This window comes from Balaenoptera borealis (genome assembly GCF_965194805.1).
Source record: "Balaenoptera borealis genome assembly, chromosome: 11".
Lineage (NCBI taxonomy): Eukaryota > Metazoa > Chordata > Mammalia > Artiodactyla > Balaenopteridae > Balaenoptera > Balaenoptera borealis.
This window is the reverse complement of record NC_138868.1, coordinates 6262964-6285368: the sequence shown is the minus strand read 5'-3', so window position 1 is coordinate 6285368 and position 22405 is coordinate 6262964. Positions and strand designations below refer to the sequence as shown.

The 22405-nt window shown below is 49.2% G+C and overlaps 1 protein-coding gene across 8 annotated transcripts; it reads left to right on the top strand.

Moving 5' to 3' along the window:
• Positions 1–13521: 13521 nt before the first annotated feature.
• PELI3 (pellino E3 ubiquitin protein ligase family member 3) lies at positions 13522–22405 on the top strand. Of its 8 annotated transcripts, none has more exons than XM_082340850.1 (8): positions 13524–13686; positions 14829–14981; positions 15523–15594; positions 17699–17828; positions 18424–18525; positions 19323–19517; positions 19835–20023; positions 21386–22405. In XM_082340850.1, exons 2-8 carry the CDS (start codon positions 14830–14832, stop codon positions 21953–21955), a joined length of 1410 nt encoding a protein of 469 aa, XP_082196976.1. In that variant the 5' UTR covers positions 13524–13686; position 14829; the 3' UTR covers positions 21956–22405. The 8 variants fall into 8 exon arrangements, with proteins under 8 accessions (XP_082196981.1, XP_082196978.1, XP_082196979.1 ...); XM_082340851.1 differs by lacking the exon at positions 13524–13686 and adding an exon at positions 13805–13935; XM_082340854.1 differs by lacking the exon at positions 13524–13686 and adding an exon at positions 15364–15411 and having other exon boundaries at positions 14928–14981.

Below are 22405 nucleotides of genomic sequence, written 5' to 3'. Positions count from 1 at the left end.
GGAAGCAGCAAGACCCGGGGAGGGAGCGGCTGTGCAGGGACCATGGAAGGCTTGGCAGAAATGCCTGTGTCCTTGTGTGGCAGAAAAGCTCCTATGCTTTGAAGCATGACAGGAAGAGAGCAGGAAGCCACCAGTCCTGCAGGCAAAGGCTGACAATGTAGAGGCCTTCTCAGGGTGCGGGTCCCGTCAGGCCATCTCAATGGGGACCTGTGTGAACAGACAGCATTGGGTGCCGGATGCATCCTGCTGGGGGAAAGGGAAGGGATTCTGAATTTCCATCAATGGAAACAGAGATGTAGTTGAGTTAAAGAAAAGTAAAGTTCTGCATTTTACACGCAGGAAGTATGGACCGAGATCTGTACCTGTCACACACAAACAACACTTGGCGCCATGCCTGGTACCCTGGGGGCGCCCAGGGGCATCGTGGAGGAGCAGCCAGAGAAGGGGGAAGGCAGAGAGAGAAGGAGTTGGCTGGGCTCCCTTCAACTTTTTTTTTTTTCCTTTTTTCTTTTTTTTGGCCACACAGCGCAGCTTGAGGGATCTTAGTTCCCTGACCAGGGATCGAACCCGGGCCCCTGGCAGTGAGAGCACGAACTCCTAACCACTGGACTGTCAGGGAATTGCCAGGGCTCCCGTCAACTTTGATTGCAGACGTGGGGCGTTAGGGACCTAGAACTACCCGCATAGAGTCCACCCCCTCCCTAAGGCCTCACATTCAAATTGTCCGCAAGTCCCGCCCACTTATGTCCCTACAGCTTCCACCGATTCTGCCATCCCCTCTGTGGCTGCCCAGAGTAGGGCTGACAGCCAGGTTCTCACTCTCCCGACACACACGCACACTTCTCGCCAGCTATGTGAATTCAGGCAAGTCCCTTCACCTCTCTGGGCCTCAGTTTTCTCAACTGTGAAATAAGAATAATGAAGATACCTACCAGACAGGACCGTTGAGAGAATTCAGTGAGATTAGCCAGGTTGGGTGCTTAGCTCAGGCTGGCACAGGGCCTACGGTAAGCACTCTATGGAAGTTAACGATTATTATTGTCAGTTTCAGCCTTCATCTTTCCTGGGCTGGATGCTCTATGGGCCCCTCTATGGGCTCTCTGCCTCCATTCTTGCCCCTCCAATCTAGCCTCTCCAACTTGGCCCTTGTGTAAAGCTTGTCATTGGCACCTACAGCTTCTTTTCCCTACAGTGTAGCTCTCCGTCCATCTGAGACACTCATTAAAATGCGTCTTCCTGGGATTCTCCATCCAGGGGTACCTGTACTTTTCACAGAGCCCAGGGGACCCTGCTGAGACTCCTTACCCTACAAGCTAAAGTCTACACTTGTTGGTGTAGATGGGATTCAAGGCCCCACTAACCTCTCTAACCTGCTGCTCCCTACCTCACACTTACCATCCAGTCACACCAGTGAGCACACCCTTCCCTGTCACCCTGTGCCCTCCTGTCTGTGCATATACGTACCTGGATACTCTTTCTCCCCTTTTCTTCTTGGCTCCCTCTGCCTGCCTCCACCTCAGGAAGGTGACTGTTATGGGATGAATTATCTCCCCCTGAAAGTAATATGTTGCAAGCCTAACCCCCACTACCTCAAAATGTGACTGTATATGGAAACAGGGCCTTTAAAGGGGTGATTAAGTCAAAATGAGGCCATAATCCAATCTGACTGGTGTCCTTTAAGAGGAAATTTGGACACGTAGAGAGACAGCAGGGATGTGTGTGCAGAGAAAAGACCATGTGAAGACGCAGGGAGAAGGGGGCCACCTGTAAGTCATGGGGGGAGGCCTCAGGAGAAACCAGACCTGCTGACCTCTTGCTCTTAAGCAGGGCTTATTTCAAACTAGGGTTGTGACCTATAAGTGGGTTATGAAATTGATTTTGTGAGTTCAACCAGCATTTTTAACAAAAAAGAACAAAACAGAAAATAGCAGAGTACATCACACGGAGTAAAGGTACGTATTATCTCATGGAACCTGTGTTTCCCTTGTGTGTGTGTTGGGCCACAGTGAAAATGTATTTTTTTTTTTTTTTTTTTTTAAAGTTAGTTGTAACTCATTTTCTTTTTCTTGGCCTCGCTGTTCCCCTACCAGGGATCACACCCAGGCCCCGGGCCAGTGGAAGCGCAGAGTCCTAACCACTGGACCGCCAGGGAATTCCTGAAAATGTATTTCTTACTTGCTCATGGTCAAAATATATAGAAAGTCATTGCAGTGGCCTAGATGACCGTCAAAAATAATGTTGCACCTTGTTCATTTCTGTGTTTCTGCTGCAAAATAAACTAAGGCATATTAAAATTTTTAAGAGTTTATTTGAGCATAATATCATTCAAACTGGGCAGCATCCAATCTAGCAGATAGAAAGGAGCTCAGAGCAGCAGTACAAAATGAAGGACTTCTATAGGCAGAAGGGAGCAGGAACAAGGAGGTTATAAGAGGCAAAAAAGTGGGTTGGTTATTGCAAGGTCACCTTCCTTTAGGGGACGGCAGGGATCTATCAGGGGTCTCACTAGTGCTGATCAGGTGATTTCTGTTGACTGGTTTAAGATTCTGGGAGAGTGGATATTGTAATTAAGTCTGGTGATGTGAAACTTAGCATAAGTGACTCCACTTTGGGCCTGTTGTCTTGTTTTTCAAACAAGTCCAATGCCCGACCTAGCACCTGGCAGGTCTATGTGGTTAGGTCTTTGGGAAATACTCGTGGGGCAAATGCAACGATCCTTGCGTATATTACCTCCTCTACTTTGGTTACCAGAGAGTAGGTTCTTGTCTCGTCACAGAAAGAATTCAGAGATGAGACACGGAGGCCAACAAAGCAAAGCAAGGATTTATTAAGCAATAGTACACTCTCAGGAGGGAGAGCAGGCAGGCTCAGGCGAGCAGCTGCCCTGAGTTTCTTTGGCAAGCTGGTTATACGGGGTGTGAAAATGACTGGGCAGAATATTCATTGAGTAGGGAGGGGTTTTGGTTCATATTGCCTGAATTTCATCCCAGTTCCACCTTCCCAAGGGGAGGAGGGATTTTTACCCTTATTTGGTCTTGATCGGAAGTGTCATGGCGTCTTCATGGGTACTTCTTGGTGCAACACAGGTGTCATGGTGTGTGATGGGTACTTCTTATTTGCAAGGCTAATTTTATTGTAATGAGGGGATAGTGAGCAAAAGGTTACATTCAGATGCCAGAGATTCTCTCTTTCTTTGTTGGCCTCTAGGACCCCTGTCATTCACAAGATACACGGTTTCTGGACCTGGCCTCTGCTCCCCTTTCTCTGTTCATATCTAGCTAACTGCCTGCTCGAATACTTCCACCTCTGTGACCCTAGTCTCAGCACCAAAATCTTTCACCTGGATGAGAACAGCCTCCAACAGGTGTCTGCTTCCACTTTGGCTCCTCTGCAGGCCCTCCTTCAGCAGCCAAAAGGGGTCTTTCTAAAGCTTGTTAGGTTTTGTCACCCCAAAGTCATCATGCCACTCACCTACTCCAGTGACTTCCCACTGGAACCCAACTGAAATCCTAATTCCTTATCTGCCCTATAAGGCCCTTCTCCTCCCTCCCTCCCTCATTCCACTCCAGCCACACTGACCTCCTTGTTCTTTGTGATACTGTAATTTATGATGAGGAATATATACAATCGCCCCTCAGCATCCACGGGGATTGGTTTCAGGCCCCCTCCACCCTACCTCACCCTCCCCTCCACGGATACCAAAATCCAAGGATGTTCAAGTCTCTTATACAAAATGGCATAGTGTTTGCATATAGCGTACACACATCCTCCCATATACTTTAACTTACTTATAGTACCTAATACAATGTAAATGCTATGTAAGTAGTTGTAAATACAATGTAAATATTATATAAATAGTTGCTGGTGCAAGGCTAATTTAAGTTTTGCTTTTTGGAACTTTCTGGAATTTCTAAAAAAAAATACTTTCAGCTCCAGATTCGCTGAATCCGTGGATGTGGAATCCAGGTAGGAGTCCCTGTTCCTGGTACAGAGCTCCTAAAACCCTTGGAATTTCCTAAGTGATAAGATCCATAAAGGTGAAAGGAGAGTCTTTTGTTATTCGTAATAATCCCCTTTCAACAACTGGTGGCTTTATGTTAATGAGGTGACTTTCTGAAAACCCCTAGGTAACCATAGGATAGGGACTGGTTGCCAGGGAGACCAACCACGTGACTAGAGGATTGGAACTTTCAGACCCATCCCCCAACCTCTGACCTCTGGGTAGGGGAAAAGGGATAAAGAGTTGACTTAATCACTGATAGCCAATGATTTAATCAATCATGCCTACTTAATGAAGCCTCCATAAAACCCCAAAAGGACAGGGTTCTGAGAACTTCCTGTTGGTGAACGTGTGAAGCTGCTGGGAGGGTCTTGTCCCTGGAAACTCCATGGCCCATCCCCATACCTTGCCCTGTTCAATCTCTTCCTTCTGGCTGTTCATTTGTACCCTTTGAAATATTCTTTGTAATAAACTGCAATCGTATAAGTAAACTGTTTTCCTGAGTTATGTGAGCAGTTTTAGCAAATGATGGAACCCAAGGAGTAGGTTGTGGAAACTTTTTATTTTTTTAAGTTTTTTTTTTTGAATTTTTGAATTTTATTTTATTTTTTTATACAGCAGGTTCTTATTAGTCATCAATTTTATACACATCAGTGTATACATGTCAATCCCAATCTCCCAATTCAACCCACCCCCTCCCACCCCCCCCTTCCACTTTCCCCCCTTAGTGTCCATACATTTGTTCTCTACATCTGTGTCTCAATTTCTGCCCTGCAAACCGGTTCATCTGTACCATATTTCTAGGTTCCACATATATGCGTTAATATAAGATATTTGTTTTTCTCTTTCTGACTTACTTCACTCTGTATGACAGTCTCTAGATCCATCCACATCTCTACAAATGACCCAATTTCATTCCTTTTTATGGCTGAGTAATATTCCATTGTATATATGTATATGTATACATGTATGTATGTATATATGTATATGTATATATGTATACATGTATATATGTATATACCACATCTTCTTTATCCATTTGTCTGTCAGTGGGCATTTAGGTTCCTTCCATGACCTGGCTATTGTAAATAGTGCTGCAATGAACATTGGGGTGCATGTATCTTTTTGAATTATGGTTTTCTCTGGGTATACGCCCAGCAGTGGGATTGCTGGGTCATATGGTAATTTTATTTTTAGTTTTTTAAGGAACCTCCATACTGTTCTCCATAGTGGCTGTATCAATTTACATTCCCACCAACAGTGCAAGAGGGTTCCCTTTTCTCCACACCCTCTCCAGCATTTGTTGTTTGTAGATTTTCTGATGATGCCCACTCTAACTGGTGTGAGGTGATACCTCATTGTAGTTTTGATTTGCATTTCTCTAATAATTAGTGATGTTGAGCAGCTTTTCATGTGCTTCTTGGCCATCTGTATGTCTTCTTTGGAGAAATGTCTATTTAGGTCTTCCACCCATTTTTGGATTGGGTTGTTTGTTTTTTTAATATTGAGCTGCATGAGCTGTTTATATATTTTGGAGATTAATTCTTTGTCCATTGATTCGTTAGCAAATATTTTCTCCCATTCTGAGGGTTGTCTTTTCGTCTTGTTTGTAGTTTCCTTTGCTTTGCAAAAGCTTTTAAGTTTCATTAGGTCCCATTTGATTCTTTGTGTTTTTATTTCCATTACTCTAGGAGGTGGATCAAAAAAGATCTTGCTGTGATTTATGTCAAAGAGCGTTCTTCCTATGTTTTCCTCTAAGAGTTTTATAGTGTCCGGTCTTACATTTAGGTCTCTAATCCATTTTGAGTTTATTTTTGTATGTGGTGTTAGGGAGTGTTCTAATTTCATTCTTTTACATGTAGTTGTCCAGTTTTCCCAGCACCACTTATTGAAGAGACTGTCTTTTCTCCATTGTATAGCCTTGCCTCATTTGTCACAGATTAGTTGACCACAGGTGTGTGGGTTTATCTATGGGCTTTCTATCCTGTTCCATTGATCTATATTTCTGTTTTTGTGCCAGTACCATATTGTCTTGATTACTGTAGCTTTGTACCATAGTCTGAAGCTAGGGAGTCTGATTCCTCCAGCTCCGTTTTCCTCCCTCAAGACTGCTTTGGCTATTAGGGGTCTTTTGTGTCTCCATACAAATTATAAGATTTTTTTGTTCTAGTTCTGTAAAAAATGCCACTGGTAATTTGATAGGGATTGCATTGAATCTGTAGATTGCTTTGGGTAATATAGTCATTTTCACAATATTGATTCTTCCAATCCAAGAACATGGTATATCTCTCTGTCTGTTTGTGTCATCTTTGATTTCTTTCATCAGTGTCTTATAGTTTTCTGCATACAGGTCTTTTGTCTCCCTAGGTAGGTTTATTCCTAGGTATTTTATTCTTTTTGTTGCAAGGGTGAATGGGATTGTTTCCTTAATTTCTCTTTCTGATCTTTCGTTGTTAGTGTATAGGAAGGCAAGAGATTTCTGTACATTAATTTTGTATCCTGCAACTTTACCAAATTCATTGATTAGCTCTAGTAGTTTTCTGGTGGCATCTTTAGGATTCTCTATGTATAGTACCATGTCATCTGCAAACAGTGACAGTTTTACTTCTTCTTTTCCAATTTGAATTCCTTTTACTTCTTTTTCTTCTCTGATTGCCGTGGCTAGGACTTCCAAAACTATGTTGAATAATAGTGGTGAGAATGGACATCCTTGTCTTGTTCCTGATCTTAGAGGAAATGCTTTCAGTTTTTCACCATTGAGAATGATGTTTGCTGTGGGTTTGTCATATATGGCCTTTATTATGTTGAGGTAGGTTCCCTCTATGCCCACCTTCTGGAGAGTTTTTATCATAAATGGGTGTTGAATTTTGTCAAAAGCTTTTTCTGCATCTATTGAGATGATCATATGGTTTTTATTCTTCAAATTGTTAATATGGTGTATCACATTGATTGATTTGTGTATATTGAAGAATCCTTGCATCCCTGGGATAAATCCCACTTGATCATGGTGTATGATCCTTTTAATGTGTTGTTGGATTCTGTTTGCTAGTATTTTGTTGATGATTTTTGCATCTATATTCATCAGTGATGTTGGTCTGTAATTTTCTTTTTTTGTAGTATCTTTGTCTGGTTTTAGTATCAGGGTGATTGTAGCCTCATAGAATGAGTTTGGGAGTGTTCCTTCCTCTGCAATTTTTTGGAAGAGTTTGAGAAGGATGGGTGTTAGCTCTTCTCTAAATGTTTGGTAGAATTCACCTGTGAAGCCATCTGGTCCTGGACTTTTGTTTGTTGGAAGATTTTGAATCACAGTTTCAATTTCATTACTTGTGATTGGTCTGTTCATATTTTCTATTTCTTCCTGGTTCAGTCTTGGAAGCTTATACCTTTCTAAGAATTTGTCCATTTCTTCCAGGTTGTCCATTTTATTGGCATAGAGTTGCTTGTAGTAGTCTCTTAGGATGTTCTGTATTTCTGTGGTGTCTGTTGTAACTTCTCCTTTTTCATTTTTAATTTTATTGATTTGAGTCCTCTCACTCCTTTTCTTAATGAGTCTGGCTAATGGTTTATCAATTTTGTTTATCTTCTCAAAGAACCAGATTTTAGTTTTATTGATCTTTGCTATTGTTTTCTTTGTTTCTATTTCATTTATTTCTGTTCTGATCTTTATGATTTCTTGCCTTCTATTAACTTTGGGTTTCGTTTGTTCTTCTTTCTCTAATTCCTTTAGGTGTAAAGTTAGATTGTTTATTTGAGATTTTTCTTGTTTCTTGAAGTAGGCTTGGATTGCTATAAACTTCCCTCTTAGAACTGCTTTTGCTGCATCCCATAGGTTTTGGATTGTCGTGTTTTCATTGTAATTTGTCTCTAGGTATTTTTTATTTCCTCTTTGATTTCTTCAGTGATCTCTTGGTTATTTAGTAACGCATTGTTTAGCCTCCATGTGTTTGTGTTTTTTGCGATTTTTTTCCCTGTAATTGATTTCTAATCTCATAGCATTGTGGTCGGAAAAGATGCTTGATATGATTTCAGTTTTCTTAAATTTACCAAAGCTTGATCTGTGACCCAAGATGTGATCTATCCTGGAGAATGTTCCGTGTGCACTTGAGAAGAAAGTGTAACCTGCTGTTTTTGGATGGAATGTCCTATAAATATCAATTAAATCTATCTGGTCTATTGTGCCATTTAAAGCTTGTGTTTCTTTATTAATTTTCTGCCTGGATGATCTGTCCGTTGGTGTAAGTGAGGTGTTAAAGTCCCCCACTATTATTGTGTTACTGTCGATTTCCTCTTTTATAGCTGTTAGCAGTTGCCTTATGTATTGAGGTGCTCCTATGTTGGGTGCATGTATATTTATAATTGTTATATCTTCTTCTTGGATTGATCCCTTGATCATTGTGTAGTGTCCTTGTCTCTTGTAACATTCTTTATTTTAAAGTCTATTTTATCTGATATGAGTATTGCTACTCCAGCTTTCCTTTGATTTCCTTTTGCATGGAATATCTTTTTCCATCCCCTCACTTTCAGTCTGTATGTGTCCCTAGGTCTGAAGTGGGTCTCTTGTAGATAGCATATATATGGGTCTTGTTTTTGTATCCATTCAGTGAGACTGTGTCTTTTGGTTGGAGTATTTAATCCATTCACGTTTAAGGAAATTATCGATATGTATGTTCCTATTACCTTTTTCTGTTCATTGTGGTGCATGGGCCTCTCATTGTGGTAGCTTCTCTCGTTGTGGAGCACAGGTTCTGGGTGCACGGGCTTCAGTAGTTGTGGCACGTGGGCTTCAGTAGTTGTGGCTCATGGGCTCTAGAGTGCAGGCTCAGTAGTTGTGGCGCACCGGCTCAGTTGCTCCGCGGCATGTGAGGTCTTCCCAGACCAGGACTCAAACCCATGTCCCCTGCACTGGCAGGTGGATTCTTAACCACTGCGCCACCAGGGACACCCCTGAACCAACTCATCTTATTTTTAACATTTTTATTATAAAATACAATAAACAAACCAAAAGCTCATACAACATAAATGTACAGCTTAACAAACATTAGATGAGCACTCAGGTGAGTGTCACTCTGTCAAGACACCAAACAGCAAACTGGACAGCACCCCAGACAGCACCCCGGAGCGCCCGCTCTTCTCCTTCCAGCCTGATTTTCATGGTGTTAACTTCCTTGCCTTTCTAATTAGTTTTACCACCAAAGTAAGCATCTTGAAATGACATAGCTTAGTTTGGACTATTTTTGAGATTTATATCAATATAATTATAGAGTATGATTATATAATTAATATAATCAATATAATTATATAATTATAGAGTATGAATTCTGCTGTTTAGCTTCTTTTGCTCAATGTTATGTTGGGTTTTTTTTGCTTGTTTTGTTTTGTTCTATTTTGTTCTTTTTTAGTAAAAGCTATATTGAGATATAATTCACATATCATACAATTCACAAATTTAAAGTGTACAGTTTAGTGGTTTTTGGCATGTTCATGGATACATGTAACCATCACCACAGTCAATTTTGGAACATTTTCATTACCTCAAAGAGAAACTCATACACTTTAGCTATCACCCCTCATTCCACCATCCCTCCCTGGCTAAATAAGCACTAATCCACTTTCTGTCTATAGATTTTCCTATTCTGATATTTCTTATAAATGAAACCATACAATATGCAGTGTTTTGTGACTGACCTCTTTCACTTAGCATAATGTTTTCAAGGTTGTAGCATATATCAGTACTTTGTTCCTTTTTATGGCTGAATAATACTCCATTGTATAGATGTACTACATTTTGTTTATCCATTCAACAATTGATGAACACTTGGGTTGTCCACGTTTTGGCTATTATGAATAATGCTACCATAAACATGTGTGTAAAAGTTTTTGTGTGGACATATGTTTTCATTTCTCTTGGGCTTATCCCTAGGAGTGGAATTGCTGGGTCACATGGTAACTATGTTTAACTGTCGGAAGCAATGCTGGACTATTTTCCCAAGTGACTGCAGCATTTTACAATCCCACAATCAGTGTGTGAGGGTGCCGATTTCCCCACATCCTGACAACACCTGCCTGTTTTTTTTCCTAGTCTATGTGTCATTCTTTCCTGTCGGAAACTGAAGATTTTAGATAATATATTGTGGCACCTTGGCATTCGCCACCCCCCAAGGGCTTACTATTGTTATTTGCTTGTTTAGTGACTGGGTGGATTATTTTAGTGAAGTCCATCCCCCTTTCCCACAGCCTGAGTTTAAAGCCTCTGTCCTTGGTCCTCAGTTTGCATGCCCGCCCGCAGTCACCTGGGATGACAGTGATTTGGGCAGAGCTCTCCTTGACTGACTCTTTCCCTGACCACAACCAGCTGTTAAACTCCACTCATTGCCAGCTGAGTTCTCTATTGTTTTCAACAATGTCCTAGAACATAAATTGTTCCACAAGCTGATCCAATCAAGTTTGGACTCTGAAGGAATAGGGTTTTGATCCCTAAATCTATCTGAGGGGTCTGTCTTTTCCCAGCCCCATGCTTCTATCTACAACAAGGCCTCAAAGGCACAGCTCAGCATCTTAGCTCTTCCTTATCCATTCCTCTGTAAATCTCTTAGCCCAGAAAGAGTTTGTTGTTGGTTTGTTTGTTCGTTTGTTTGTTTTCAACATCCTTTCTCCACTAGATGCACAAATATTCTTCCAAACTTTTTATGCCACCCCTATCTCTGGGCACTTGAACCCAAGAATTGAAGAAATACAGGCTGTATCTTGTTCCTTTCTTTGTCCCCTTTTTAAAAAGCAATAGGGTCGGGACTTCCCTGGTGGCGCAGTGGTTAAGAATCCACCTGCCAATGCAGGGGACACGGGTTTGAGCCCTGGTCCGGGAAGATCCCACATGCCACGGAGCAACTAAGCCGGTGCGCCACAACTACTGAGCCTGCGCTCTAGACCCCACGTGCCACAACTACTGAGCCTGCATGCTGCAACTACTGAAGCCCACATGCCTAGAGCCCGTGCTCTGCAACAAGAGAAGCCACCACAATGAGAAGCCCGCACACCGCAGCAAAGATTAGCCCCCGCTCGCCTAAGACCCAACGCAGCCAAAAAAAAGAAGCAATAGGGTCAAGATCTAGATTGAAGAGAGAAGGGAAGGGCTGAACAAAAAGGTTTTCAAAACAATACTGCACATTTTTATCCCACTTCAGGAAGGTACTATTATTATTCCCATTTTATAAATACAGGAAGTGACGCCTAGAGAGATTAAGAAGCTGGAGTTCTTTTTTTTTTTTTTTAATATTTATTTATTTATTTGGCTGCACCGGGTCTTAGTTGCAGCACGCAGGATCTTTTAGTTGCGGCATGTGGGATCTGGTTCCCTGACCAGGGATCAAACCCAGGCCCCCCTGCATTGGGAGCACGGAGCCTTTGCCACTGGACCACAAGGGAAGTTCCGAAGCTGGAGTTCTTAGGACAGAGCATGGGCCTTAGAGCCAGAAGCCAAGGCTGGGACTTGAGAATCTGTGTCTGTTGGTGGTGTTCCAACTCACCCTTCCTCTCCCTGACCTGGACAATGCAATGCTTCAATAAGGCTCATCACATGCTCCCAGAGGTCCCTCCTGGTCTGACTATACCCACCATGCAGCTCCAAGCCCAGTGCTCTACCACAGGAGAAATCTCTGCCTCCTGGGACAAAGACTTGCAACCTCTCTTAGCCCTTCCTGCAGTCTGGTGTCAGGTCGTAGCACGGGGGCTCTGGTCAAACGTCAGTTCCATACTTGCCTGGCTGTGTGACCTGGCTGCCCCCCACCTCCAGCCTCACTTTTCTCATCTGTAAACTGGGAATTCTAATAGTAATTCAGTACATGTTCACAGAGGGCCTGCTCTGGCAGAAAATGTGCTGGAAGCTGGGAGTGCAAAGGGGAGTAAGACTGTCCCAGTGTCCCTGTGTCCTATTATGGCTGTGCATACCTGGCATGCAGGTGGGCATACTGTAGGCAGTCAGGGATGGAAGCTACCCTGTGGTGCAGGATTTGTATGCCCTGCTGCCGGCAGCTCAGCAGTCCAGCCTGCCCTGTGGTGGCCTCTCAGGGAGTTTTTCTTTGATTAATGAGTGATTTTGTCCTCAAAGGGTGTGCTGTCAGCTGCTTTCTTGTTTCATCTGGCTGCTGGGGCCCCAGAACAGTTGGCAAAGCAGTTGGTATCTTGGACTATTTTTAGGTGGCGGAGTTAGTGGTGTGTGTGGATGTGGTGGGGCCCAGGAGGAGTCGTGGAGACTGGCAGCTTCATAAGCAACAAGTTGGGGAGACGGAGGGGAAGTGTGTCCCCTCTCAGGAATGTGTGGGCAAACTTTCACTTATCCTTCTTGATTGGGGCCAAAGGTGGCCTCCTCTGTGCAGCCTTCCTTGATTTCCTCAATAAAACATGCACTCCAAAGATGCAAATTAAAGGTCCACCCTCTGGGCTTCCCCCAGCTCTTGGTTGTAGTCCCAAACAGACCAAGAGATAATGAGCTCTAGGGATCTTATCTGATGCATCTCTGGGTCTCTCTGGCTCTGCACCTCTGAGTGCTGTCCAGCCTTCCCAAGTCATAACAAGAAGGTATAGAAGTTAGGAGTCCAGACTTTGGAGTCACATAGCTGAGATCCACTCCTGGGCCCTTTCTAGGAAAATAACCACGACCAAGTCAGGTTCCTAAATCTCTGTTTTCTCATCTGTAAAATGGGTGATTATAGTGCCTGTCTCCCAAGAATTAAAGGGCTTATTTTGTTCAAAGCACAGCACATAGCACCTGGCACAGACTGACAGACGAGATCTCTTGCAAGCCCAGGACCGGAGGGGACTGCAAACCCCAAAATGTTCCCATCCCCTTTCCGGCATCTCAGGTGGTGTGTGCAAGCTGGCGGGAGAGAGGGAGGTGTTCCTAGACACCTGGGGGGCCCAGAGTCAGCCGGAGGTTGCACAGCGAGAAAGCAGCCGAGCTTGTGGGGGGAAGGCAGGTCTGCGACTGGAGTCAAACGCGGCGGCTTTCCTCTGCCTTCCTGCTGACGCACACCCCCTCCTCCGCCTCCTCTAGTATTTTCCTTCTATCTCATTCCCGCCCCTGCCTCTCTCCTCTAATTCCGCGGCTTCCCCATCTGGGAGGCGACTTCTCGGGCAGGAGGTGGAGAGTCCCTGGCCTAAGGTGGGGAAAGGGGCCTCCAGCCCAGTGCGAAGGTCCTAGACCGCGGTGGGGGAGGGGGCGCCAGGGTCTCAAGGAGAACCCGGGAGTCCCCAGAAATGAGGGCGGGGTCAGGGGAGCCCGAACTGGGGGAGGGGTCTCGTAGACTACCTGAGAGTCCCGGAGCTGGCGAAGTTGGGCGGGGGCGTTCCCAAAATAGAGTGGTGGGCGGGGCTTCCAAGGGCCCGAAGGCGGGGCCCTATAAGGGGCGTGGTCTCTTGAGAAAGGGCGGGGCTCCGCCGACTGGGGAAGAGCTTCGCCGCAAGGGGCGGGGTCTTGAGTGGGGGCGGGGGCTTCCACGGGGCGGGGCATAAGCACAGGGGGCGGAGCGTGGCTGTTGGCGCCCGTACCCCTCCCCCGGCTCCGGGTGTCTCCGTGACGAGGCAGCGCGGAGCCGCCGCGGGCCGGGCCCATCCCGCCGCAGCAGCTCCAGGGCCGAGCAGGAGCGAGGCGCCGAGGGAGCGGCGCCGAGCGGGGGCCGGAGCGCGGCCAGGTGAGGCCGCCGGGGCGGAGTGGGCGGGGGCTTCGCCGGGCGGGCCCCAGCGGACGCTGGGGGCGTGTTTGAGTGTCTGGGTGGCAGGGGTACTTGGTCTGAGGGCGGGCGCCTGTGGCTCTTTGCGCGATCGCGCCTGCTGTCGCGGGTCGAGGGTGGGCTCTGCGCCCGTCCGGGCACTGCCCGCGGGGCTCGGGTTGTGCTGGACTGTGTGTGTGAGCGCGGGTGTTTGTGTGGAGGGGCCGCCGGGTGTGTATCTGCGTATGCGCTGGGCTGTCATTGTGCCTGCCCCGGGCGCGGGGCGCCGGCCTGCCCCGGCGCAGTCCCTACTGCGCTGGGATGTTTTCCAAACAGGCTTCCTGCGGGGACTGGCTCTGCTGCAGCCCGAGCGGGAGGGGGGAGCGCCGCCCCCACAGGCCTCCAGAGACCCGGGCGGCCCGGGGACTGCAGACTGACACCTGAGGGAGGGAGGGGGGTGCGCCAGGGAGGGGTCCAGAGGCCTGCCCGCAGGGCGAGGACAAGATGGGGAGACTGGGGCAGGTGGATGGGGAGGTAGAGGTGGCCAGACAGGCGGAGACGGGGAGGAGCGTGGGTAGAGAGATGGCGAAAAGGACAGCGGCGGGGACAGAGAGTCACTGAGAAAACAGACAGACAGACAGAGGCCTAGACCAGCAAAGGGGCAGAAAGATTAAGATGGACAGGTAGATTCCAAAAACCTGACAGAAGTGTTACTCAGGGGTCCCGGCGCTGAGAGCAAAACCCAGGAACTGAGTGAAGGATGAGCAGTAAGGGCCCCCAACTCCTGGGGTGACTTTCTTCCAAGCACATCCCAGACTGAGGTCCTGGCCAAAAAGAAGCTTCTGGCCGCCCCAAGTTGGTCCATCCCTCTGCCCCTGCCAAATATTCTGACCCTCTGTGCAGCCCCACCCTCTTGGTTCCATCCCATCCATCTCCCTTCCCTGGTATCCCAGCAACCCTGTCAGTTTAGGGGAGGCAGAAGTGAAGTGGTTGCCATAGCAACAGAGTGGGTGAAAGGTCACTCTGTTGTTAGCCTAGGTGGCCTGCAGCAGGCTGGAGCTGGCATTGAGGGAGCTGGGGTGGGAGGCTGCAAAGCTCTTTTTCTCCTCTCCCACTCTGCCCAGAATGGTGTTGGAAGGAAACCCTGAAGTGGGCTCCCCCCGAACCTCAGACCTCCAGCACCTGGAGAACCAGGGCTCTTGTGTCCTCTCTTCTCCCGGTGAAGATGCACAGCCAGGGGAGGAGCCCATCAAGTATGGTGAACTCATCGTTCTGGGGTGAGCCTCCCTGGTCCAGGTGGGGTGGGGCACCAGGCACCCCACAGGACAGCCAGACCAAGGGCCCCGGCTCTCCCCACTTAGGGCCTTCTGCTGTTTGTCCCTCCTCACCTTCCCAGCTGAGAGACAAAGTTGACCAAGCCCACCTCAATTCATAATTGTTATTTTATCTTCCCATTTTTCATAAATTACTGAGACAACTCTAACTGCCCACCCACGTTTCTGAGCAGAAGAAAGTAACACCAGCTGCCTTTCATAAAGCACCTAGTGTGTGTAGTCTGAGGTGAAGAACTCTGGTTTTCCAGCAAAACTGCTTAGTTCAAATCCTGCCTCTGCAAGTTGCTTTACTTCCCTGTGCCTCTGTTTTCCCATTTCCCAATAGGAATGCTAATAATAATACCTCAGAGGGTTGTCGGAAGGAATGAATGAGGTGATTTCTGTAAAGCATGTAGGACAGTGCCTGGCACGCACCAAGTGTTCTGGGAGGCAGGCCTGTGCCAAGCCCTTTCATGGACGTTATTTCATTTCAATCTTCACAAAGATGCTGTGAGGAAGGAGGTGAGGAAACCGAGGCTCAGAGAGGGGAAGTGACTGGCCCAAGGGCACACAGCTGGTAAGTGGCAGGGCTGGGATTTGGACCCAGGGCTTTTTACTCTAGGTCTAGTGAACTTTTGCTAAGCTACAGCTGACCCTCACGCTACAGATGAGGAAACTGAGGCCAGGAGAGAGGAAGAGACATGAGTTGGTGGCTGAGTAGAGCTCATCCCTTCCTGGTCTTCACCTGACCAGGATCTCTGCACCACCCACCTAGCTCTTGCCCCAGGCACAGATTCCTCTCCTTCCTCCCTGGTCTGTACCTCCTTTTGGCCTCTCTCTCTACCCCGAAGAAAGTATCTGATAAGCTATGTTATCACTGTGATGATTATTTAGAAATAATAATGGCTACTGTTTGTTGACATGTATATGCCATGTACTTTTTTTTTCAGTAATAATAATAATAATAGCTAACATTACCAAGGGCTTGCTATATATATGCCAAACTCTGTGCCAAGCATTTTAAAATGCTTTATCTCCTTTAGTTCTCACAATGAACCTGTGAGGTAGGTCCTGATAAATTAGCCCCATTTTACAGAGGTCATATGATAAGCGGAAAAGCCAGAATTTAAGCCAGGCCCGTCTGAGGCCCCAGCCTGTGTCCTGAACTGTCCCACCCCCCATATGTGGGAAGAGCTTACGAGGGCAAAAGTGATGCCCCTCTCAGGGGTGCTTGCATTAGAAAAGCAGCTGCTTCGGAATTCCCTGGTGGTCCAGTGGTTTGGACTCCACACTTTCCAAAAAAAAAAAAAAAAAGCAGCTGCTCGATGTCCCAAAGGAAGAGCTGGCATTGCAGCTGAGGGTGAGGCCACTGATGAGGGAGAGCTCAGACCTAAGGGGACAGGCCCTCTTGACTGCCATTTGTTCTCTGCAGGGCAGTGAAGCCCCACACTGGCTGGACATCAGAGCCACCTGGCGAGCACATTGGAAAATACCCATTAACAGGCCCATCCCAAACCTACAGAATCAGAATCTCCATGTGTGGGGCCGGGGAAGATTCTGATTCAAGTGGTCCTCGTCTGTATTTGCCAGCTATTCATCCTTTTCACTCCTTGCCACCAAACCTTCCATGGCTCCCCACTGCTTATGGAATAAAGTCTGGAATCCTCAGCCTGGTGTTCAGGGCCCTCCCACCAAGTTCATTTTCCCCTGCTGCACTTTACCACCCAAGTCATCACTCTCTGATCTCACCAAACCCTTCCAGCCTCAGGACCTTTGCTCAGGGTGAGCCCTCCCTACAGAAAGTCTTCTGCAGAAGAGGCTGGAGTCAGACAGACCCGAGTTCAAATCTAGACTTTTCCCATTGACTAGCCTGGGACCTCAGGCAAGTCATTTTATCTCCCTGAGCCTCAGTTTTCCTCATTCGTAAAATGAGAAGAAAGATACTTGCCTGGCAGGACGCTGCACACGTTTCATTAGGTAATTAATAATGTGAAACACCAGGAACACGGGAGGCTCCGGTACATGGCAGCGATCAAGGTTATGACTCACTCCATCTTTGCCTTCCACAATCATTCCTTCTGGACAAGAGCTGGAAAGGAAGGTAGAAATTTGATGTGTGTGGCGATATGGAGGTAGTGGCATTGTGGGTCTGTTGTTTTCTTTCATTCTGGTTTCCGGTAGTACTTGTGATATAATTAATGACAGTTTGCTACAGGTGAATCCTTTCTAGTTCTTCCAGGCCCAGTATGGGTGTCCCCTCTCTTAGAAACCTGATCCTGGGGCCAGAATTCCCTTCTCCTGTCTCTGGGCCTGGGGCATACTTGGCTTGTGCCTGGATCATGGCAGGTGGCACCCAGGTTCCTTGAAAAACTTAGGGCACAGAACTGACCGTGGTGTGTCGCTATACCATGCCAGCACCTGGCACCTGGCCAGGCATGGTTCAAGAGTCCAGAAGACACTGGTTAATTGGATGCAAGTCCTTTTGAGGATATTCTGACCCCCCACCCCACTCCCCGAAGGCCCCAGTTTGATACAGTAGGGTCTTCTAGTTGTGGGTGGTTCTAGGGCTTGTCTATTAAGGTAGGATCTGCCCAGAAGTTGGCAGTTCCTCCTAGTCTCTCAGGGGCTCACTTTCTCTCTCTCTCCCTGCAACCCTTTCTTCTTAACCCTCACATCCACAGCTACAATGGGTGTCTGGCAAGTGGGGACAAGGGCCGCCGCCGAAGCCGCCTGGCACTGAGCCGCCGGCCACACGCCAACGGAGTGAAGCCGGACGTCATGCACCACATCTCCACACCGCTTGTGTCCAAGGCAAGCAGCTTGTCCTAGCAGTCCTGGGTGCTGGTCTTCCCAGTCCTACCTGCCCACAGCCCCGCTGGAGCAGGGGAGCCCACTGTGTCTTCACTCACTGCCCCAGAGAAATGGTGCTGGTGGGAGATCCCTTGCCATGTGTTACAGTCTGCAAAGTGTTTCCTTGACCACCAGACCCCATCCATTGGATGGAAGTGGTCAGCATCATTTTAGAGGCGGCCAAGGCTCAGAGAGGGGATGTGACAGTCACACAGCAATGACAAAGGAAAGGCCTTTGGCTGCAGAGGGTTTGGGTTAGAATTCAGGCTCTGCTGTTTCCAGCTGTTAGACCTTAGGCCAGTTTCTTCTCCTCTGGGAGCTGCAGTTCCCTCAACTGTAAAACAGGAATGATAACCATGCCTCCCTCGGGTGGCTTTAGGGATCAAATAAGGTAACGTGTGTAAAGTGCCAGCTGCACAATACACCCTCTGCAGAGGGTGGAACTGCCCCTTCCCTAGGAGTGGCCACTGGGCCTTGGGCTCCAGCTTCTGGCTTAGAGGCTCACCCTTCTCCTGGCCACATGCCTGGGAAAGTGACTTCTCCTTTCTGTCACCAGGCACTGAGCAACCGTGGCCAGCACAGCATCTCGTACACACTGTCCCGGAGCCACTCGGTCATAGTCGAGTACACACATGACAGTGACACAGACATGTTCCAGGTATGCTCGGGCGCCTCCACAAGCCTTGGCCACTGGACCACCAGGCCTGGACGCTCAGCTCTGCAGGTGTTCCAGGGGGTGGCTCGTGGCCACGGGGCAGGTACTTTGTGTCCTCAGTGCAGTGGACCACTCTTCAGAGGAGGAAGCAGGACACCCCAGTGAGGGCTGTTGACTTCCAAGTCACACAGGAAGTCAGTGGCTGGATCAAGATTCAAACCCAAGCCTGGAGTCCCACCTGCGGGAGGCATACAGTTTAGGAGTTCAGAGTGTGTTGTGAGAGTCGTACTGCCTGGCTTCTGCTCCCAGCTCTGTCAGTTAGTGGCTGGATGACTTTGGGCAAGAGTCGCTTAACCTCTCTGGGCCTCGGTTTCCTCATCTGTAAAGTGAGGCCCATTATAGTCCCACCCCAGGGCATCGTTGGGAAGATTAACTGAGATATTGCACACGAAATGCTTAACATGATATATAGTAAATATTTATCAAAAATTCACTATTTTCTACTAACATTTGAACATTCCCAGACTATGGGTGTCAGTTACCCGTTCACTGTTCTATCCGCAAATCAGCTAGTTTTTAATTGAGTGGGGTGCTTCCAGGAACTGGGGGGAAGACAGAGAAGGAGAAACACAGACACCAGTGATTGGATGTGGGGACCCCCAGGGAGCTGGGATGGTGCTGTCCCCTCCTTGTTTGGTGACCCTGCACACAGAGCAGCTGCTGGGAACCCTGGGATGGGAAGCCCGCAGGACTGACCTGTGCACACGGCATTCCTGTGCCTGCCCTCCCCTCCCTCACAGATTGGCCGCTCCACGGAGAACATGATCGACTTTGTGGTAACAGACACGCCCCCTGGAGGAGGGGCTGCCGAGGGCCCCTCTGCCCAGAGCACCATCTCCCGCTATGCCTGCCGCATCCTTTGTGACCGCCGGCCGCCCTATACCTCCCGCATCTATGCCGCTGGCTTCGATGCCTCCAGCAACATCTTCCTTGGAGTGAGTGAGCCCCCCGGGCAGGGACCAGCACTACATCCGACAGTGAGCCGAGGGGTAGGCTGGGGAGGGGCAGCATCCTGGGGTGATGGACCAGCCTGCAGTAATCATAACCATGACCTATGCAGGGATTAGCAACCCCACTTAACAAATGAGCAAAGCGAGGCTCAGAGAGGTCAGGTGACGCCCAAGGTCATGCAGCGCCAATTCTAGTCCTCTCCGGGCCACCTCTGAGCTCGAGGGTAGAGGGACAGCACTCCTGGCTCGCAGCCTGCTGGGGGCCACTCGGGGATGTGATCTGATCCCACATGTGGTCCCAGGAGCGGGCAGCCAAATGGCGGACCCCTGACGGCCTGATGGACGGCTTAACCACCAACGGGGTCCTGGTGATGCACCCAGCAGGCGGCTTCTCTGAGGACTCGGCCCCGGGTGTCTGGCGGGAGATCTCGGTCTGTGGGAATGTATATACTCTGAGGGACAGCCGCTCGGCACAGCAGCGGGGGAAGCTGGTAGGTGGCCTGTCCACCCTCCTCCCCACCCCCTCATCCTTCCTGGGTCCTCCCAATCTCCCCTTCCCCCTTCCCAAGCCAGGACAGATGATCTCCAGTCCTGCAGCACAAGGGATCCCCAACAGGGTCCATCTGGGGACACGTGCCACTTGCACCACAGAGGGGACCAGACCAGCATCTCCAAGTGTAGCCCACATACTGCCGGAGGTCCCTGGGGTGATGTGAAGTGGCACCCCCACCAACACACCGTGCAGTACCAAGTGGCTTTGAGGATGCCAGCAGCTGAAAAATTCACACCCTCCTATGAGGGTGACACTTGGCCTGTGTGTGAGCAGTTTGTAGCCTGAAGTGTTGGCAGTTTGTAACATGTCTGTCATGTTCACACGGGTTTAGCTTTATTCTCTCCCAGCAAGAAGGGGCCTTGGAGTAGTTCTGACACAGGTGACAGTGAACGCTCCATGTGGTACAGATCAGAGAACTAATGTTAGGAGCTGGGAGAGTCCTAGAGAGACATAGGGGCTTGCCCAATGTCATGTGGCGAAGATCCTCAAATGGGCCACGCAGAGCTTTTCCCAGGTATGAGCACCTCGGGCAAGGAGATTCCAAACCTCGAGGGAAAGCATGGCTTATCTTTCCAGAGCATCAATTCTATTGGGAGATCTGGGGAAACATTATTTTTTAAAATTATGCTTTTGAACGTTTCACTAGGACACACTTATTGAGCACCTACTATGTTCTGGGCACCGTTCCAAGTGTTTACATTGATTCATGAGAACCACGTGCTATACAGGGAAGTAAAATCCATCTTGAGGGTAAGGAAAGTAAGACACAGAGAGGATAAGTTACTTGACCAGGGACACAGAGTTAGTAAATGCTGAGGCCAGCATTCACACCCAGACGATCTAGTGCTAGAGTCCTTGCTTTTAACCTCAGCCCTTAGGACCCCTGCTTTGGGCTAAGTCCCCAGTGTTTTGGACAGAGGAGTTTCTGGCCTCTGCCATTAGGGGAGAGCCTGGGAAAATGTTTTAGAAAACTCCCATTTTGGTCCAGGCCTTCTGATTTGACAGATGAGGTGACCAAGCCCCACGTTCCACTGAGTGTAAGGAATGGCGCCTGCCTGGGACCACTTGCCTCCCCTCCCACGCGGCTTCTCAGTCTTTTCTGCTCCTCTGCCCCAGCCCTCCCCCCTCCTCAGCCCCAGTCCAACCCCCTCCTCTGACCCAGCCAGCCCCACGGGTCCAGAGAGCTCTCTCTAGGGAGGTTCAGTGGGATGGATGGGTGGCTTGACTGGGGTCATGGCGGCCCAGGGGCAGGGGGTTCAGGAGCCTCTTGGGCAATAAGGCTCCTCTGCTGCCCTTGCAGGTGGAAAACGAGTCCAACGTGCTGCAGGACGGCTCCCTCATTGACCTGTGTGGAGCCACGCTGCTGTGGCGCACGCCGGCGGGGCTGCTGCGGGCGCCCACGCTGAAGCAGCTGGAGGCCCAGAGGCAGGAGGCGAATGCGGCGCGGCCCCAGTGTCCCGTGGGCCTCAGCACCCTCGCCTTCCCCAGCCCGGCCCGTGGCCGCACGGCACCCGACAAGCAGCAGCCCTGGGTCTACGTCCGCTGTGGCCACGTCCACGGCTACCACGGCTGGGGCTGCCGGCGTGAGCGGGGCCCCCAGGAGCGCGAGTGCCCTCTCTGCCGCCTCGTGGGGCCCTACGTGCCCCTGTGGCTCGGCCAGGAGGCCGGCCTCTGCCTGGACCCCGGGCCGCCCAGCCACGCCTTCGCACCCTGTGGCCACGTCTGCTCTGAGAAGACTGCCCGCTACTGGGCTCAGACGCCACTGCCCCATGGCACCCACGCTTTCCATGCTGCTTGTCCCTTTTGCGGGGTCTGGCTCACTGGCGAGCATGGCTGTGTCCGCCTCATTTTCCAGGGGCCGCTGGACTAGGCTCCCTGGGGGCCCCCTGCTGCCGCGCCCGCCTGCCCACCCAGGTCCCCCACCTCCTGCAGCCCAGAGGGAGCTCTGCATGTGGGACTCTACCTGCTGGCACATCGCCACACCAGATGGACGCGTTGGATGGGGGGTGCCCTTTCCCTCTTAACTCTGGCTCCAAAGGGGGGGTCTCTGGGACCCCTACCTTGGTCAGAATGATGGGGCCTCAGCACCAGCTCTGTCCCAGGCTGATGGAGGGAGGCTCAACCCTACGCCCTGGCCCTTCCTGGGGCATCCCACATCATGCCGCCTACACTGTGCCCCTGGGGGAATGAAGGGGCCATGGGCCCCTGACCCCCAGCTTAGGCTGGCTGTGCCCTGAGCCTGCCAACCCAGTTCCAGATAATCACCCTGCTGCTGCCCTGGGTTCCTCTATAAACCTTGCTGCTCAGCTGCCCTCACAAA

Bases quoted from the DNA above. Each gene is read 5' to 3' on its own strand.
- PELI3 (XM_082340850.1), top strand. From the start codon at position 14,830: ATGGTGTTGGAAGGAAACCCTGAAGTGGGCTCCCCCCGAACCTCAGAC. The intron at 15,595-17,698 runs GTAAGTGGCAGG...TCACATCCACAG, and splicing joins GGCCCAAGGGCACACAGCTG to CTACAATGGGTGTCTGGCAA. The intron at 17,829-18,423 runs GCAAGCAGCTTG...TTCTGTCACCAG, and splicing joins CCACACCGCTTGTGTCCAAG to GCACTGAGCAACCGTGGCCA.